The 20,233-nt window shown below is 34.1% G+C and overlaps 1 protein-coding gene across 5 annotated transcripts in view; it reads right to left on the bottom strand.

The window, feature by feature from the left end:
* Nucleotides 1-20,233, bottom strand: part of LOC141459340 (cell adhesion molecule Dscam2-like) — a 524,511-nt gene that overhangs the window by 73,521 nt on the left and 430,757 nt on the right. For all 5 annotated transcript variants that reach the window (XM_074138322.1, XM_074138325.1, XM_074138324.1 and 2 more), the window contains exon 2: nucleotides 18,666-18,784. In XM_074138322.1, coding sequence (XP_073994423.1) covers nucleotides 18,666-18,784 — 119 coding nt within the window. The remainder of the gene's footprint in view (nucleotides 1-18,665; nucleotides 18,785-20,233) is intronic.

Below are 20,233 nucleotides of genomic sequence, written 5' to 3'. Positions count from 1 at the left end.
ACCTTAGAAAAAATTAATATATTTTATTTTAATGTGAAAGCTCTCCATTTAAGGGTTACTCTCGTAGTTAGTTAAATATTCAACAATTTAACATTTAATTAGCCATTACGTATAAGTTATCAAAGAGTTTGCCATTTTTTATTTAATTTTATATTCATTTAATTTGTCGCAACTTTTCTTTTTCTTATTATAAAGTTCATTGATTTAGTTCATCTCAGTATTGTTTGTATATTCTTTTTTATTTGTTAATATATTAGAAAGAGACAGAGCGAGAAAGAAATAAGAAGGTAGATCATATTATTTGGAATATTCTATTGTTTTAATATTAACAATATTATGTTTATAAAAAGTTATGTACTTTATTCTCTGTTTGTATTAATCCATGAAGTTTTATTATATATATTTATTTTGTTTACTGCGTCAAATTTCACTGTTATATACATCTGTATTTAAACAGTTATTAATAAATAATCATAATAAAAAGAAAGATGGCGATTGCGCATCAATAAAACAAAATTATTTTATTTTTTGATTATTTTTGTTAATTTTATTTTCAATTATTATAATTTTTTTCTTTTTTTAGTGATTTAAGGCGTGTCAACATCTGAGGTTCTCTCGTTACAGACAACACTGTAGATCACCGGACATAATTATCAAGCAGAAAATGCTTATTTTTTTTTTGTAACCTTTTATTTAATATAAATTGTACGATTTGTGGCTATTAAATAACACCACTGATGATGCTACAGAAGAACTATGCAAGCGCCAAATCTTAACGACCCACAGCTGTGCAGCGTAAAGCCTTCTCTTTCCATTGCAGCGTCTCACGTGTTTGTAGAGAAATCTGTCTGACCGGAACCGTCGTTTGTGTAAGGAGGTGTTAGTTTCCTTTTGCCGCAAAACATGATACTACACATGTAGTAGTAGAGCAACGAATTGTCGTGAAATTTCACATGAAACTTGGTGAAACCGCTACTGAAACTTATCTTTTATTAAAAGAAGTTTATGGCGATGAATGTTTATCACGTGCGCGAGTTTTTGAGTGGTTCAAGCGTTTCCAAGATGGCTGAGAAGACGTCGGAGATGATGACCGCCCGGGTCGCCCTTCCATGTCCAAAACGGATGAAAATATCGATTATAATTAATCAATATTACTACCGTGAGGTGCTTGCTCAACTCCGTGAAAGAGTAAGGAAAAAAACGACCCGATTTGTGGAAGAAGCTCACACTGCATTGTCTGTCAAGGACGTTTCTAGCCAAGTACAATTATCCCAGTTTTAAGCCATCCGCCTTATTCGCCTGGCCTAGCCCCATGTGACTTTAGATCTGTCCCCCAAAGTCAAATCTGCCTTAAAAAGAACACGATTTCAGTCCGTTGAAGCTGTGAAAGAAACAGCGGCACGCGTCATGCAGGAGCTGACAGAAAAAGACTTCCAGCACTGTTGCGAACAATGGTAAATTCGCATGGAGCGTTGTAGTGATAGGGGAGGGGTGTATATTGAAGGTGATATTAACTAAATATGTATAGATTTAAAATGAAATGTTTTACAGCGATAGTTTCGTTATTTAATAGCCACACCTCGTATATATATTTTTCCAATAAAGCTATTCTATTCAGATGTAAAACTCGAAATCAGCCAATCAGATTTGTGGTTGGCGCCGTTTAAGGAGGTTGTAATAGTTCGCACCTAAAAATTTAAAAAAATAACAGAGCCTTTCTACTTCAGAAAACTTGCAATCTACTCTTTCTGTTGCTTAGTTAATTTTATATAATTAGTTTAACAATTATCAATGCTAACTAGATCTAGAAAAATGACTCTACAGTTTATAGTTGATGCCAGTCAAATAAATTAAAGCAATGCTTCAACTGTGGCGTAATGTTTGGCTGCCATTCATTACCGGCTAGAGCAATTAATCCACCTTCTCTATCGAGTCTCTGCCAGACCTTAAAAACACGGCCATACTTTTTTGCCATTTATTAAGTTTATTGTGTCTAATTACTTATTAAATTTCGTAATTTCACATAATTAATCTTAGCCTACATTTAATTGTACGCCTTACATTAAATTAAAAAAAATAAAATCTATAGACAATTTAAAAATTTATTCAGTGAAATGACACTGTCAGCCATTTTTCTCCAAGTTTAGAATTTGCGCAAAAATATACAGGGTGATCCATTTAAAACGCACCAATCGCTAATAACTTTTTAGGAAAGCAAAATTTCGAAAAAAACCCACGAAGTAAACTATATGTTTTTTTTTAGTCTAGATTTCAAATTTTCTACCTCCGATGCTGTATCTTTATTTTTAGCGGAGTTACAGCCAAAAAACTGATCTTGGTTTCATAAGGACCACTGGTTTTGACAATGATTGCGAAAACTACATTAATAACTGTGAAAAATGCCGTTGACCTCATTTCGATATCCTAAATATTTGTCGAGATATTTAAGATCAAAGTTACAATTTTATCTATTCATGATCGGTTTTCAATACTAATTTTCAGTATTAATATGATAAGATATTCTTACCGTAATCATAGATCAAGAAGTCTTGCATACAGGGGTACATTAAAATGATGTGATGCTTACTTTTATTTGGTGATAAAACAAATTTATCCTGATTCACCCACAACCCATTACATTACCACTACATTCTTTAAAATCTTCAATTATTATTATTTTTTGTTCTTTGCGTCACAAATAACAATTTTTTGCAGTCAAAGGACCTCCCAAAACTGGTGTATTTCTGGTGGAAAATTAATATTGAAAACCGATCACGAATAAGATAAAATTGTAACTTTGTAATCTTAAATATCTCAACAAATATTAGGGATATCGAAACGGGGTCAACGTCATTTTTCACAATTTTCTAAGTAGTTTTCATGATCATTGTCAAAACCAGTGGTCCTTATGAAACCCTAATCAGGTTTTTTGGCCGTAACTCCGCCAAAAATAAAGATACAGCATCGGGAATATAAAATTTGAAAACTAGACCCAAAAAAACATATAGTTTACTTCGTGGGTTTTTTAGAAATTCCGCTTTCCTAAAAAGTTATTAGCGATTGGTGCGTTTTAAATGGATCACCCTGTATAATGGTATTCAATGGTAATTTACAGGTAAGCCCAATAATCTCCTTTTCTCCCAGAAGCATTATTTCAATTTTCCCTTCAGTTCTTGAAGAAAGACACCAAAGCTGTTCTGAAACGTCGAACATTAAAGTAAATTTATTTTGGCATTAACCAATCATTAAAAGTTTGTTCCTAACAACTGCCAAACATCCAATATATTCATATGTTTTAATTATTACCCATTTGCTCATAACGATTAAAGATCTCAAACTTTATATTATTCAAACATTAATTCAATTTAGGTAATTAAAATTGAATGATCAATAATTAACTGAAAAGTAATAAAATAAAAGTTTATTTCACCTAATTAAGTAATAATTGAAGCAGAAAATCAAACACGTTATTACTGGGAAGCTAATTGTTGTTGGTCAATTACCTCTAAATAATATTTTGCTTTAAACATTCAATTTTAATTTTACTTTTACTTCCGGCCATAGGAAACACTGTGGTCATGACAAAATTTGTCAAATTGAGCTTGTTACATAATGTGGTCGACAGGAAAGGGTAGAGGTTAGAAGAGTTCAAAGGACAGCTTCAAGCAAGGAATGAATGCAGGCAAACAGCTGTGTCCATTGTTCCGCTACCGCAATCACCTCCAATTGGAGGACTAGAAGTTTAAAAAGAATTGTCCAGCTGAAAGACCTGAAGAGTTGACAAAGCTAAGTATTTGTTTGTTACTATTTATACTTTTTTAAATATTATTTTTTGAATGTGCAACTTTTTGCTTGATTTTGTGAGCAAGAATTTGTATTCCTTTATTTGTAAATATCTTCCATTTGTGTTATAATTATGAGGAAATATAATTTTTGTGTGTTAAGGGACAATTTCATGTTTTAATGAACAAATTAAAAGAAAAAACAAAGAAGATAACCTGTAGGGTTACCTCCATCAACAGAGCAAACAAGTTTCAGCATGTTTTGGTGGCTGAGGAAGTGGCCAGAGAATATGTGCGCTCATTAATTGGGGCCACTTATACGAGAAGTATAGTAGAAGCGTGTCTTATGCACCAATCAGAGCTAAGTGATTCTCCAGGGATTGCCAAACTAGACCTAGATTAAATGGATAGGAAATTACCTAAAGAGTGGATTCAACGCTCCGACCCTAGTAGTTCGCCCAGCATTTCTAGGGAAATCCCATAGGACGTGAAGCTGTGGTAGATTGAGATAAGCCTCTTTCTGGTGCCAGATTCCCTACCCTAATTTGAGGGGAATCCATTCACAATATACTCAAGTAAGTAAAGTAATCGCCTATTTTTTCCCCAGGCGGGGCTTAACGTCCACTCTACCAATTAGGTGTCCTGGACGAGGGCGGTAGCTCATACTTTACTACAAACAATTTTTTTTTTCAACAAATAAAAAGTAGTCATACGCTGGATTCGAACTAGTGATCTTCCACACACAAAGTCACTCTCTGGACCACTAGACCAACACCTGCCCCAATATTTTTTCCCTCTCCGCACATTTAATACGTAAAAGTTGTGACTATTTAATCATTTCCTGAATGTAAACATTTATTGAAAAGTAAAGTAATACCTATTTTTTTCAGGCGGGCTTAACGTCCAACTACTGATTAGGTGTCGCGGACTGAGGCGACAAGCGAACATACTTTATTATTTAATTCTTGTATTAACCATTAAATAAAATCCAAGGCCTATAGACAGGGAATCAAACCCAGTGCCACAATACATATTAGCTTTACAGGTCTCGCCTCTAACCACTCGGCTACCGTGACGCCTAAACATTTATTATAATCATGTCTACGAGGTGTGGCTATTAAATAATGAGACTGATGCTGCTACAGAAAAACTATGCATGCGCCAAATCCTTAACGACCGACAGCTGTGCAGCGTAAAGCCTTCTCTTTCGATTGCAGCGTCCCCACGTGTTTTGCAGAGAAATCTGTCTGGCCGGAACCGTCGTTTGGGTAAGAGGTGTTAGTTTCATTTTACCGAAAACATGATACTACACATGTAGTAGAGCAACGAATTGTCGTGAAATTTCACATCAAAACTTGGTAAAACCGCTACTGAAACTTATCTTTTATTAAAAGAAGTTTATGGCGATGAATGTTAATCACGTGCGCGAGTTTTTGATTGGTTCAAGCGTTTCCAGGATGGCCGAGAAGACGTCGGAGATGATGACCACCCGGGACGCCCTTCCACGTCCAAAACGGATGAAAATATCGATTATAATTAATCAACATTACTACCGGTGAGGTGCTTGCTCAACTCCGTGAAACAGTAAGAAAAAAACGACCCGATTTGTGGAAGAACAAGTCATGAGTTCTCCATCAAGACAACCGGCGCCGGCTCACACTGCATTGTCTGTCAAGACGACGTTTCTAGCCAAGTACAACATCCCAGTTTTAGGCCAACCGCCTTATTCGCCTGACCTGGCCCCATGTGATTTTAGATCTGTTCCCCAAAGTCAAATCTGCATTAAAAGGAACACGATTTCAGTCCGTTGAAGCTGGGAAAGAAAAAGCGGTACGCGTCATGCAGGAGCTCACAGAAAAAGACTTCCAGCACTGTTTCGAACAATGGTAAATTCGCATGGAGCGTTGTAGGGATAGGGGAGGGGTGTATATTGAAGGTGATAATAACTAAATATGTATAAATGGCAAATAAAATGTTTTACAGCGTTAGACTCGTTATTTAATAGCCACACCTCGTATTTACTTATGATTTTATTGAAAGAACATGAATTTTTTGTTGGGCTTGCATACTTGTAAGTTTAATTCTATTGGTTCAATTCTGTAAAAGATATTTTAGTCAAACCATGATTTATTTTATCACTGGTGGAAACTAATTCCATAACTTTGACACTATGAAATAGTTGTTGTTAATAGCAATAAGTTGTTAGTAATAGAATAAATATCTTCGTTCAAATAATAAGCACAAATATAGTATATTGAGTGTTCTAGAGAAGTTACACATCGTCAGAAAGCAATTACTACCTAACTTCGCCAATATGGAGGCCGTACGTCACTAGCAGAATATTCTTTTCATTTCTATATGATTTCATCCAAACTTAAATGACAAATTATTGTTTCAATACAAGAGACATTCTCTACAACAAAACTATTGCAAGTTATTTCTCAAAGCCATTTATTTTATCTACTTTTGGGTGAACAAATTATATTTCCGTTTTAACTTGAAAACCAATTATTGACATTTTACTTACTTTCTTCTGCTGCAGTGACAGCAAGTAAACCCTTTTGCAACAACAGCACAATGCCTACATTTAAGGTAAATTATTGTTAATATTTCGCCGATGACTTAGTGTTAATTAGTATAAATACGGTGTGAACATTTAAACGACTTTCTTATACAGTAGAACCTTGATTAATCGGGCTGACCTCCGGCTATACCCGCCCCGGAAAACTGAAATCCCGGTTAAACCGAATAGACAGTATTACATAGTAATACATTACTGTTTCGTCCTAGAGATCAACTCCTATCTTAGACGGCAATCCCTTCTTTCTTTTTTTTTATCAAACGACCACTCTCTGATGAGTGTACACAATTTAAAAAGCAATATTTTGAATATGAGATTATCTTGCTGGGCAGAAAAGTATAAGATCATACCTAAGGAACAGTTAGGTTTTAGAAAAGAGAGAGGGTGCCGTGATGCGGTATTTATTTTGAGTTCTATTATTAATATAAACTTGAGACTAGAAAAAAGTAAAATATTTGCGGTATTCGTAGACTTTCGAAGAGCATTTGATTCGTTAGATCATGAAAAATTATGGTTCAAAATGTTTAACATAGGTGTTAGTCCGAAATTCATAAGGGTTTTAAAAAAGTTGTATGATGAGGCAAAAATGACTATAATAGAGGGAGGGATGAAATCCAAAGAAATTGAGATAACGCGAGGTGTGTTACAAGGGGAAGTATTGAGCCCTCTGTTGTTCTCACTATTTTTAAGTGATATAGTCAAATTTTTTGAGGATAACGGCGTGAGGGGAGTCAATATTAAGACAAATAAAGAGTTATTAATGCTCCTTTATGCGGACGACCTAGTTATCTTAGGTTCGTCTTGGAGGGATACCCAATATAAACTTAATGTTTTACAAAAATATTGCGATGAGAACTGTCTCGAGGTAAATATCTCAAAAACTGTTGTGGTACCTTTCAGTAAAACGGGCTCAATAAAAAATATTAAAGCTTTATTAAAACTGTCCGGTAGGACAGTTGTATAAGGGTTGACCATCAAAAACTGCACGAAAAAGCGTAACGTTGAAAAACACCCAACTTTGACAATTTTTTTCTCTTTTTCTATAAAAGATAAAATTCCCAAATTTTCTTTAAATCTTACTCCAAACCCTCCTTTATAACTGTAATTTTTTTGCAACCACCCAGATCTAATAGGTTTCGAGAAAAAAGTTGCCGAAAATGAGCAAAAACGGCTTTTTCAAAAAATGTTCTTGTTCTTGTTCTTGTTGTTGTTGTTGTTGTTGTTGTTGTTGTTCTTGTTGTTACCTTTTTTGTAAACAACGTAGCGCCTAAACGCGTGAACCGATTTTCATGAATGAGGTGTCATTCGATTCAGTATTTTATGTAGATGTGCCTTTTGGGGGTCCCGACGCTGTACATCGAATGGGTGAGGAGTTAGCCCCCTTTATGTAAGGCCCCCTCCAAAATTATTATTACTAATTACTCTGTAAATCTTGGCCCGATTTTGATAAAATTTGGTAGGATGATAGGGTTAGGGCTCCCCTACGTAACATTAATGCGGCGATCAGCTCTTACACTTGTTAAGGGGAAGTATAGCAATCGTTTCAAATTATCGACACGTGAACCGATTTTTATGAATGAAGTGTCATTCGAATCGAAATTTTATACAGATTTGCACTTTAAAAGTCTCGGCACCGTGCCTCATAAGGAGGGGAGTTTGCCCCACCCAAATAAGGCCCTTTCTAAAACTATTATTACCAATATTTCTATAACGCTTAGTCCGATTTTGATAAAATTCAGCTCGAATAAGTGGTTATAGCTCCTCTACGTTGCTGATTCTCTTGCTCCTACTAAGAGGAAGTACTGCAATCGTTTAAATTATCAATGAGTGAACCGATTTAAATCAATGAATTGTTCGATTAAAAAATCTTTGCCTCTTTGCCTTTTAGGGAGAAGTACTGCAATCCTAGTTTATTTTTCTTACTCCTCTTAAAAGGAAGTACTGAAATCGCAGTTTAATTTTGCTATTTACGTACAAATTCCTTCCTATGTTATTCAAAACGCTTTCTCAAAAAAATTGTTATTGAGGATGGTTTGGGAGCCGCAACTACAATCATTCTTTAAAAAGATCTCTCCAGTGGTAGTTAACACCTTATCAGGTTATAATGATAGAATTGCTTATTCCAAATTTTAAAAAAATCTGTAAAGAAGATATGTAACTTTGTAAAATAGACAAAAAGGAAAATCATCCAAAAGGTAGAAAAATCTCCTTAACAAAAACTTACAGTTTAAAATGTTAAGTATAAGGGTTGATTAAACGCCAAAAGGTACACAAATCAGCCAGTACCCAACATTTCATTAATACTTCATTAATATTTAAGTAATTCTACTGCATTAATTTTCATTAATAAGTTATTTTTTAGAATTTATTAGATATCACAGACCCTTATGCTGGCCACTTCATTTATATTATTTTTTTGTTATAATTATGATAAATCACATATACGTACATGCATGTTAAAGTAAAGATAAAGTTAGAGTAGGCTACTGTCTTGAATTCGTCTTACCGAAATATTCGTGAGCACAATTAACACACAGTTAATAACAAGTAGATTATTAAACAATAATTATTCATTTCTCTATTGTAATTTAATTTAGTCCCCCTAATTTTACTTATAGTAAAATACTGGAATAATTAGCTGTCCTAAATATATGCATATCTTATTTACTTTATAATACATATATACAACATTGTGGGAAGAACACCTAGATGGAGAATGTAATTGAAGAAAACTATATTATTTGCGATAAAGCCAGATATTTATTACCTATTATTATAAACGTTTGACTACTTCATACAATAACAATTACTTTAATCGAAGAATGAACTTAAACCGACGATTTTTATTTAAGAAATAAAAATAAATAAATAAAATAAACAAAATCATTGATGTATGTTGGTGTAAGCATTTTTTTAAACAAGGTTTTGAATTTTTTAGCCTCATATTTTTATTTTATTTTTTATAACGTTTTTCTTTTTAACCTGTAATTAATAGTTTGATTATTATAAATAACTAGATATTACAATCAATCTACAGTGCTACTTGAACATATATTTTGTAGACGAAAATGGCCAGCATAAGGGTCTGTGATATCTAATAAATTCTAAAAAATAACTTATTAATGAAAGTTAATGCAGTAGAATTACTTAACTATTAATGAAGTATTAATGAAATGTTGGGTACTCGCTGATTTGTGTACCTTTTGGCGTTTAATCAACCCTTATACTTAACATTTTAAACTGTAAGTTTTTGTTAAGGAGATACTATAATAAAGAATTGGTACAATTAAAATCTTCCTTTGTTTATTTAGGGGTTCCATTTTCGTCCAGCGGCAAGTTTCGCCGGGCATCGGAATATTTTGCTGCTAAAAGTAAAGTCGCTATCCCACAGGTTTTGAAAGTTCTAGCGAAATGTAAGTGCAATACATGGAAACCAAAAATTTTGCTATTCAATTCACTTGTTTCATCAGTTTCATTATATTGTTCTGAAATATGGGCTCTCCCTTACACGGATATTATTGAAAAAATTCAAATTAGATTCTTTAAGATATTATTAAATTTGCCGCTTCATACCCCCGATCTCTATATTAGGTTAGAAACTTGTCAGGTACATTTGAAGTCTATTGTATTTAAAAGAGCTTTGAAATGGTGGCTCAAATTACTAATGGAACCTGAGGAGAGCGACTTGAGATTATGTTTTGCAAGACTGATTGCTTTAATGCAAAGTAAAAATGTACCATATAATTGGGCTAAGTTTTTGTACAGCTCTTTAACAACTATTGGGGCACAAGATCTTTGGATAGCACAGAATTCTAATTTGTTAAAAGAACAATTCAAAAATTTATTGACGAGATTTAATAATAACTGTATAAGTGTAGATATAGACAAAGCGCTGACCTCCTCCTACAACCTTTATTTTAAAAATAGTTTACCCCCATTAACCGCAGAAAGCACATATCTTGTAAATAAAGTTCACATTAATAAAATCAAGTTAATAGCCCAAATTCGTCTGGCCTCGAAAAAATACCCATCTATCTGTATACAAGGGCATAAATTTAAATTTGACATAAAAAGGAAATGTATATTATGTAACCTGGAATCAGATGATTTAGTCCACTTCTTTCTAGCGTGCCCATCTCTTAACTCCCTTCGGGAGAAATATATAAATAGATATATAATTGGTTGTGGTGAGCCTTTTTTGATATTGTTAACAGTGGACACTTTAGAAAAAATTAGTAATATCTTTTATTTTACTGTACAAGCTCTCCACTTAAGGGATTCTCTCCAAATTAGTTAAATAAGCAAAAATTTAATATTATGTACTAGTTATCCAAGAGTGTGTTATTTTTTTTTTTTTTTTTTTTTTTTATGCATAAGTTGTAACTTTTCTTTTATTTATTCTTAGTTCCTAGTTTTAGTTTAACCCAGAATAGTATATTATGTTTATTTGTTTATATATTAGAAAGAGAGGGAGAATGAGAAAGAAAAAATGAGATTATAATATTATATGGAATTTTCTATTATATTTATAAAAGTTATGTACTTATTCTTTATGTTTATAATTTATACAGTTTTAGTTTATTTCTTTTGTTGGGTCAAATTTTACTGATATATACAATTGTATTTAAACAGTTATCAATAAATAAATAAAAATAATAAATTTAAAAAGCACAACTTTGTCACTGGTTGGAATGTCCTTATCGTGAAAAAAATTCAATCAATTCAAGCAACTGAATTCGATGGCAGCATCCAGGGATATTCCTGGGTGATCATTCTCTTCTACAGTCGATTTCAATTTCCTTCTTCCGGTTCGTCTTCTCGGAAGTTCTGGACGATTTCTACAGGACTAAGGCGTGCAACAAACTGTGGAGCATCTCTATCACAATCGAACCACACCAAAATGTCTTCTCGATTTACGTTTAATACAGTAGAGGAATTGGTAGTATTATGGAATCCTATAATATTTTTTGGCAGCAAGTGATCTTGTGTTAACAGTATCCGGCTCAAACTGTCGCTAGATTGCGGTAGTGTGCAAAGCAGGTGGGTTGGTTCAGTTGCTACTGTAATGGTCTTCTTGAAATTTCCAATTTTGTTTTTATCGATTCTTGAAAACTTTAAGAAGGCAAGTTCAAACTGTTATTTCTGTTTTGTTATCAAAATAGTGGTAGTTATCCGCACTATATATTGCTTCAAAGGGATGTATTGCAGCGATTTTCATTTGTGAATCAGTTCTTATGTCTCCCAATTTGTTTTGTGGTGACATATCAAATCCAAGATAGCGATGCTGGTAATATGGAACCCTGTTCTACACTCGCAGTAGAAAAATTTCATGGGGTTCCATATTGCTAGCATTACAAGCAAATCACTTATATTTCTGGGAAAAAAAACAGATGAAGAATCTAAAATGGGGCTAAAAAAAAAAAGCTGCAAAAATATTCATTGTACCTAAAACCACTCTACGGCGACTTGCAATAAGTTGTTCCATATTACCCGCACCACTGCTCATCTGGTGGTTGGAGGAGAGTGAATTTAAAGACATTAGTGCAAGACTATTTCTGTTTTTACCACAAAGGTGTTCAGAAGGAGTTGCATACACAAATCCTTTTATAAACAAATAATACAATAGGATGAAAAATTTCCTTAGAAAAATTACCTTTTACAACCCCTTTTCTTTTGAAATATGTAGATGATTGTCTCACAGCAATCCCCAAAGACATCATACCTCTTATCTTAAAGACATTCAAAATATCATTAATATTCTAAAAACATAATATTTCGACAGCTTTTAAGGACACCAACACCTTACATACTTTATTCACAAAACTAAAAGACCCTACACCAAAATTGTTCAGTTTCAGATGTAATTTATAAAATCAATTGCAAAAATTGTTGTGCCACATACGTCGGACAAACATCACCAATATCTGAACAAGAGACTCGTACCAACACCAACACGACTGCAAAACTAAAAAACCTAATGATACCTTATCTGCTCTCACTAAACACCATCTAGACTTACAACACGAATTTGACTTTGACAACACTTCCATACTTTCAACTAACACCAACAGAAACAAACGGAACATATTAGAAATGATACACATTAAAAAACAACAAAAATCCATCATCTTTAGGACAGACACGAACAACCTTTCGAATTTCTACAATAACATTCTTCAGACAGTAACTTAACAAATTACTCACCACATACCTTGGGTTTTTCCAGCTCTATTGTTTTCACCCCTCCCTTACCTCTATATAAACCCGCTTTTCCGTAAATCCTTAACAGTTATGATGATATACTCGTAGCTCTACATTGAACTTCACAAACTTTTTTATAATGTAAGTCTTTCCAAATTATATTTATCTATCTATTTAATTTTATGTTTTAGAAATAATTTTTCAATTTTAGAAAGGTTTTCAATTTTATCTATATTAGTGTAATGTTCCTTTTGTACAGACCCTGAAGAAGGGAGTAAAAATTACCGAAACGTTGGTATAAAGCAAAAAAGTTGTTTTTATTTAAGACCGCACCTCGATATTCCCCAAAAATCATCCATCAACAACGGTCGAAAAAAACGAAAACCATCATTTAAATTACATAATGTAAAAATAATCATAACAAATGAAAATTAAGTGATGCTGAACGTTCTGGACGCCCTGTTGAGGTTACTACTCCAGAAATCATTGATAAAATCCATGATATGGTGATGGATGACAGAAGAATGAAGGTGCGCGAGATTGCTAGTGCTGTGGGCATCTCGAATGAACGGGTACATAATATTTTGCATCAACATTTGGACATGACAGAGCTATCCGCAAGATGGGTGCCGCGATTGCTCACGCTTGACCAAAAACGAAATCGTGTGAAGTGTTGCAAGGACGGTTTGCAGCTGTTCCAGAAGAATCCGCAGGACTTTAAGCGTCGTTTCGTCACTGTGGATGAAACATGGCTACATCACTACACTCCTGAGACCAAAGAACAATCTAAACAATGGGTTACCAAGGGGGAATCTGCGCCAAAAAAAGGCAAAGACCGTTCCTTCGGCCGGAAAGATTATGGCGACTGTCTTTTGGGATTCGCAAGGAATAATCCTCATCGACTATCTGGAAAAGGGTAAAACTATTACAGGTGCATATTATTCATCGTTATTGGACCGTTTTAAAACCGAGCTGCAAGAAAAATGCCCACGATTGGCCCACAAAAAAGTCCTTTTCCATCACGACAACGCACCAGCTCACACCTCAGCAGTTGTGGTCGCAAAATTAATGGAAATAGGGTTCCAACTCGTTTCACATCCCCCCTATTCTCCAGACTTGGCTCCCTATTTGTTCCCCAATATGAAGAAATGGCTGGCGGGAAAAAGATTTTATTCAAACGAGGAGGTGATCGCAGAAACGAATGGCTATTTTTCAGACTTGGACAAATCCTATTATTCGGAAGGGATCAACAAACTAGAGCAGCGTTGGACGAAGTGTATAAGCCTAAAAGGAGACTATGTTGAAAAATAAAAAAGGTTTACCCCAAAAATTAAGTAGTTTTTATTTTTGCACGGACTTTTCAAACGACCCTCGTATAAATAAAAATTAATTTAGTTTCTGATTCGCTAGAAATTGAATTCTTTCTTTTATCCTATTTTACTTTTTTTAAAAAGTTAATTTTGTAATCAAAATATCCGCTAGATGGCATTAGCTTTATTAGTTTGTTTATATTTTTATCAACATTTTTAAATCACAGAAACCATTAACTGATCGTTTCACTGCACACTCCATTAAAAAAGCGTTTATCGTCAACAGTAGAACATCGCTCGTATCCATGACTCTTTGCCTGAACAGAGTAGCTGCGTTTCTATCGTCTACCGTTCTTGTTGAAAAACGAAATTTACTTCGCACACTTCTTTAACAAATATTTCTTATTAGGTTTATATTATTTTATCTATAGTTTGTAACAGAAAAATGCCGATAGATGGCAGGAGCTGCTGCATTTGGCTATATTTTATTACAAATTTGGATTGGCTGTTGGACAGCCAGATAGTGGCATGCTGTTTATCGACAAAACATTAAAAAAAATCATTTCTTTCTCGTACGCTCGGCCTGGCCAGTGCCTCGTATATCGTTATAGCCACCTACGAGGTGTGGCTATAACGAGACAATTGCTGTAAAACATTTCATTTGTAAATTTATACATATTTAGTTATTATCACCTTCAATATACACCCCTCCCCTATCCCTTCAACGCTCCATGCGAATTTACCATTGTTCGAAACAGTGCTGGAAGTCTTTTTCTATGAGCTCCTGCATGACGCGTGCCGCTTTTTCTTCCACAGCTTAAACGGACTGAAATCATGTTCCTTTTAATCCAAGATTTGACTTTAGGGGAACAGATAAAAGTCACATGGGGCAAGGTCAAGCGAATAACGCGGATGGCCTAAAACTGGGATGTTTGTACTTGGCTAGTAACGTCTTGACAGACAATGCAGTGTGAGCCGGCGCGTTGTCTTGATGGAGAACCCTGTGACTTGTTCTTCCACAAATCGGGTCGTTTTTTTCCTTACTCTTTCACGGAGTTAAGCAAGCACCTCACCGGTAGTAATGTTGATTAATTATAATCAATATTTTCATCCGTTTTTGGACGTGGAAGGGCGACCCGGGTGGACATCATCTCCGACGTCTTCTCGGCCATTTTGGAAACGCTTGAACCACTCAAAAAATTTGCGCACGTGATTCAACATTCATCGCCATAAACTTCTTTTAATAAAATATAAGTTTCAGTAGCGGTTTCACCAAGTTTTGATGTGAAATTTCACGACAATTCGTTGCTCTACTACATGTGTAGTATCATGTTTTCGGCAAAACGAAACTAACCGCTCTTTACACGAAGGACGGTTCCGGTCAGACAGATTTCTCTACAAAACACGTGAGACGCTGCAATCGAAAGAGTCGTTAGGATATGGCGCATGCGTAGTTTTTCTGTAGCAGCATTAGTCTCGTTATTTAATAGCCACACCTCGTATTAAGTCAATACCTTGTATTTAGTCTTACTATTACTTTGAATATGGGTTTTCTCTTATTATTGTATTTTGCGTATACTTTTTGTATTCCTATGTTTCTGTTTTTTAGATAGTTATTCTTATGTTCAATTATTATACAAGAGAGATATTTATTCAGTTCCTTGTCGCCCTGTATGACTGACTACCGGACCTTCCTCCTCTTAGGCTTGAGCTATCCCGCCAGAGGCGCCCTTAAAGACATTTATATTTTAGGGCTGGTTTAGTTAGCCTAGGCTCTCTGGACCCGCAAATAATACCGTCCCTGAGGGAGGAACCGAACGGGATTTCTCACCTTCACCCCTGGCCGGGTTACAAGTTTTTCTTTAAGTTTAAGTTGTAACTAATAATAAAAGTAATTTAGAGTAGGTTTATTTCTACTTCCAATTTCGGTTGTTTTGATTTAGTTTTTCCTGTGATTCCAGGTAATCGGCCATATTTATCAATATTAGGGGATAAGATTTACAGAGTTACTAGCAATAATAATTTTGGAGGAGGCCTCACAGACATGGGGCTAACTACTCTCCAATTCAATGTACAGCGTCAAGAATCCCAAAAGGTGCATCTACATGAAATTCTGAATCGAATGACACCTCATTCATGAAGATCGGTTCACGCGTTTAGGCGCTACGTTGTTTACAATAAAGGTAATAAGAACAATAACAACAACAAGAAGAACAATTTTTGAAAAAGCCGTTTTTGGTCATTTTCGGCAACTTTTTTCTCGAAACCTATTAGATCTGGGTTGTTGCAAAAAAAATTACAGTAATAAAGGAGGATTTTCCCTATAATTTAAAGAAAATTTGGGAATTTTATCTTTTATAGAAAAAGAGAAAAAAATTGTCAAAGTTGGGTGTTTTTCAACGTTACGCTTTTTCGTGCAGTTTTTGACGATCAACCCTTATACAACTGTCCTACCGGACAGTTTTAATTAAGATTTCAACTAAATCAACATCTTTATAGCGAATTTATGTAAACCTCTTTACAGAAAAGACATAATAATTACTTCCGAGGTGTTTAACATGGTGCAGCGTTTAATTGCAACGCTGAATAGAGCCTGCGAGTAAATTCATTAATTTTCAAACGATTTAGCACAAGCACCATTACAGGGTGTTTGGATACTTGTAATAGCCTAACAATGCCGGCGAGAATAATGCCGTTAGAATAAAATGAAACTTTGCGCAAATTGACCTGAAAAAATAATTTGGTGTGGACACTCACACGACTTTTTTATACTGCTATTCTCAAGGTCATTTCTCAATAGTATATATTTTTTTTTTAATGATTTAAGGCGCGTCAACAATTGAGGTTATTGGCGCCCGGAGTATTTTTCTGAGCACTGGCGGCCTCTGGACAGTTGTCCTCTTGTTACAAACTTCAACAGGACAGAGCTGTAAGAAGCTCCTAGGAAGAGAGAAATTCTAAGAGCCAGCAGCTAGATTCGAACCCGGAACCTCCGCGTGGGAATCCAATACGCTAACCGTATAGCTAATCCCCTTCCTTGTCCCTATTTTATATTGTTCAGTATTTTGTGTACAGGACAACTTGCAGGACCTATTATTAGGTCAAACCCGTCAATGTGCAAAAAAAAGATGCACACCGACATATACACAAACACCTAGGTCTTGACAAAAAAATTGTCAAGAAATAGGCCAAGGTGTTCTGATGAGAACCATCAGCTTGTGTTGTGGTAAGGAGACCGTACGAAGACGATCAAATTTACTACCACATGGGCAAGTGTCTGTACTGTTTGGATATTGAAGCAGCACGTAGAAGAGTTAGCGTAGTCTATTTATAACACAACTGCAATGGTCGCCAGTTGGGGAAGTAGTGCATTTAGTTAGCACTAATTTCTCGCTCACTGTTTATAATAAGTTCTTTCGTGTCTCTGAGTATCTAATCTAGATGCAACCACTTTCAGCGCAGTATAAACACGAAAGATTCCTTCAAAAATATATTTAATTATTACCCTTTATAATAATGTTACTAAAGAAATTTAAACTAGTGCTATCTATCAGCGAAAAAACAAACTAACGTCCTACATAAAACTAAACAATGAATTTTGATTCATAACGTTGAAAATAGTAGAAATCACTGCATTCACCCATAAAAATATGGTGTCAAACATAACTTCCTCTTACTCTTTGTTAAAAAGAAGCATTGCAATCGCTTCAATTTTCCTTAATTCAGTTTAAAAAAAAAAAAATTAAAAGCATGATCTCCTTACATTTGTTAAGACAGAGTAATCCTGGAAATTCTACAGAATCAGAAAACCGAAAATCAGCCTCCAAATTTAAGAATGTTTCATTGCAAGTATCTATGCTTGGTAATTGCTAAGTACCTTTTTTGAGTGATACATTTTTTTAATTCAAATTAAATAAAACAATAATTCGTCAGCATCAAGAATCATACTTTTTAAGACCCCTCAAAAAAAAAACAAAAAAAAAAAACGGAGCCTTTTTCAGGGCAATGTTCCCTCTTCAGTGTTCTTTCTTTACAGGCAACGATTGAAAAATATCGATACTTCTAAACGTATAAAAACAGAAAGGAAATAATTAAAACTGTCCGGTAGGACAGTTTTATAAGGGTTGATCGTCAAAAACTGCATGAAAAAGCGTAACGTTGAAAAACACCCAACTTTGACAATTTTTTTCTCTTTCTCTATAAAAGATAAAATTCCCAAATCTTTATAATATAGAGCAAATCCTCCTTTATAACTGTAATTTTTTTTTTGCAACAACCCAGATTTAATAGATTTTGAGAAAAAAGTTGCTGAAAATGAGCAAAAACGGCATGTTCAGAAATTGTTGTTTTTCTTGTTGTTGTTGTTGTTGCCTTGTTTTGTAAACTGTGTAGCGCCTAAACGCGCAAACCGATTTTCATGAATGAGGTGTCATTCGATTCGGAATTTTATGTAGATGTGCCTTTTGGGGGTCTCGACGCTGTACATCGAATGGAAGAGGTGTTAGCCCCCTCCAAAATTATTATTACTAATTAATCTGTAAATCTTGGCCCGATTTTGATAAAATTTTTGTTTAGGCAACAATATTTATGAATAAAAAAAAAATAAAATAAAATTTTAATAATGAATAATGAGGTTCACAGGTAAATGTGAATACAATCCAACGTGAACAGAAAACATTCGGTAAAAGAACCAGACAACAAGGCGCTAATGACCAATGCAGTCGATGCGCCAGAAAAAATAAATAAAATAAATACCAATTAAGAGAATGAAAGTAGAACTGTTAAACTTACCGTTGGTTGGGGATATCCAGCAGCTTGACAGTCTGCGTGTCCACCAGTAGAGTTGGATACGTGTAGCACTGGCCACGGTTCTCGTATCCATGAAGGGCCTACGGAACTCTCGCCAAATCCTGCAAACCGTCAATCAGTTATAATCATCAGTGTGGATCAAACGGGGAAAACTAGTGAAATTTTAATTAATACAAGGATTATACAGCTGTCCCATGAGATTACAATTAAAAAACAAAAACAAAAACGAACAAAATTAATAAATGTTAGAACTAAAAGTTATGAAACAATAATTAAAAAAATTAAATAAATAAGGAAAATGCGGATCATGTTTAAAACAAAAAAATAAAAAAAATAATAATAATCTAAAAAATGAAAATGAAATAGTTTACAGAGCTGAGAATGGTTGTAAGAGGCCGAAACGTTTTGGAAAAATAAACCAAAAAAAAAATAGAGAAGAGTCTAATTAAGGGTTCATTAAATAACCAAAAACCAAATTAATTAAGAAAATGATTGGTTAAAAAAAAATGCTCTATAAATAAAAAGTGAAAAAAGTAAAGTAATCGCCCATTTAAGGCGGAGCTTAACGTCCAACTACCAATTAGGTGTCGGTGGACGGAGGGCAGAAGCTCATACTTTACTATAAACAATTTTTTTTCAAACAAATAAAAAGTAGCGATACGTTGGGACCTACATGGGTCTAACTTCTCTCCTACGAAATTTAAAACATCGAGATTTCTAAAAGGCAAATCTACATGAAATTCCGAATCGAATGACACCTCATTCATGAAAATCTGTTCACGCGTTTAGACGCTACGTTGTTTACAAAAAAAAAAAAAAAATGGAACAAGAACAAGAAGAAGAGGAACAAGAAGTAGAACAAGAACAAGAACAAGAACATTTTCTGAAAACGCTGTTTTTGCCCATTTTCAGCAATTTTCTTTTTTCTCGAAATCTATTAGATCTGGGATGTTGCAAAAAATTACTATTATAAACGAGGATATTTTTTATATTTTAAAGAAAATTTGGGAATTTTATCTTTTATAGAAAAAGAGTAAAAAAAATTGTCAAACATTACCCTTTTTCGTGCGTGCACTTTTTGTCGATCAACCACTAGACCAACATCTGCCCCTCTATATAAACTGCTCTATAAAAACAACCAAAATCTCCCTAGACCTCCTAGAAATTTTTTCACATCATCTGGATAAACAAAATTGGCATTCTAACAAATTATTTAACAGAATCGATGATACATTATTCTAATTTCTAAATTGAAATAGGTCTGCTTATTAATGAAATTGTAATATACATTTTATTCTTAATTATAATAAACAAATAATATATAATAAATGAAAATGGCCAGCATAAGAGTCACTGAGATCTATTAAATTCTAAACAATATTAATGGAAATTGAATGGAATAAAATTACTTAAATAATATCAATGAAGTATAAATGAAATGATGGGTACTTGCTGATTAGTGTACCTTTTAGCTTTTAATCAACCCTTATATTTAACTTTCTCAACTGCAAGTTTTTGTTAAGCCGATTTGTTAATAGTTTTATCAAATA

Source organism: Rhodnius prolixus, unplaced genomic scaffold (assembly GCF_049639745.1).
Source record: "Rhodnius prolixus isolate KJV_2025 unplaced genomic scaffold, Rpr scaffold_11, whole genome shotgun sequence".
Taxonomy (NCBI): domain Eukaryota; kingdom Metazoa; phylum Arthropoda; class Insecta; order Hemiptera; family Reduviidae; genus Rhodnius; species Rhodnius prolixus.
Note: the sequence above shows the minus strand (reverse complement) of the source record. Positions and strands in the feature narration are given on the sequence as shown.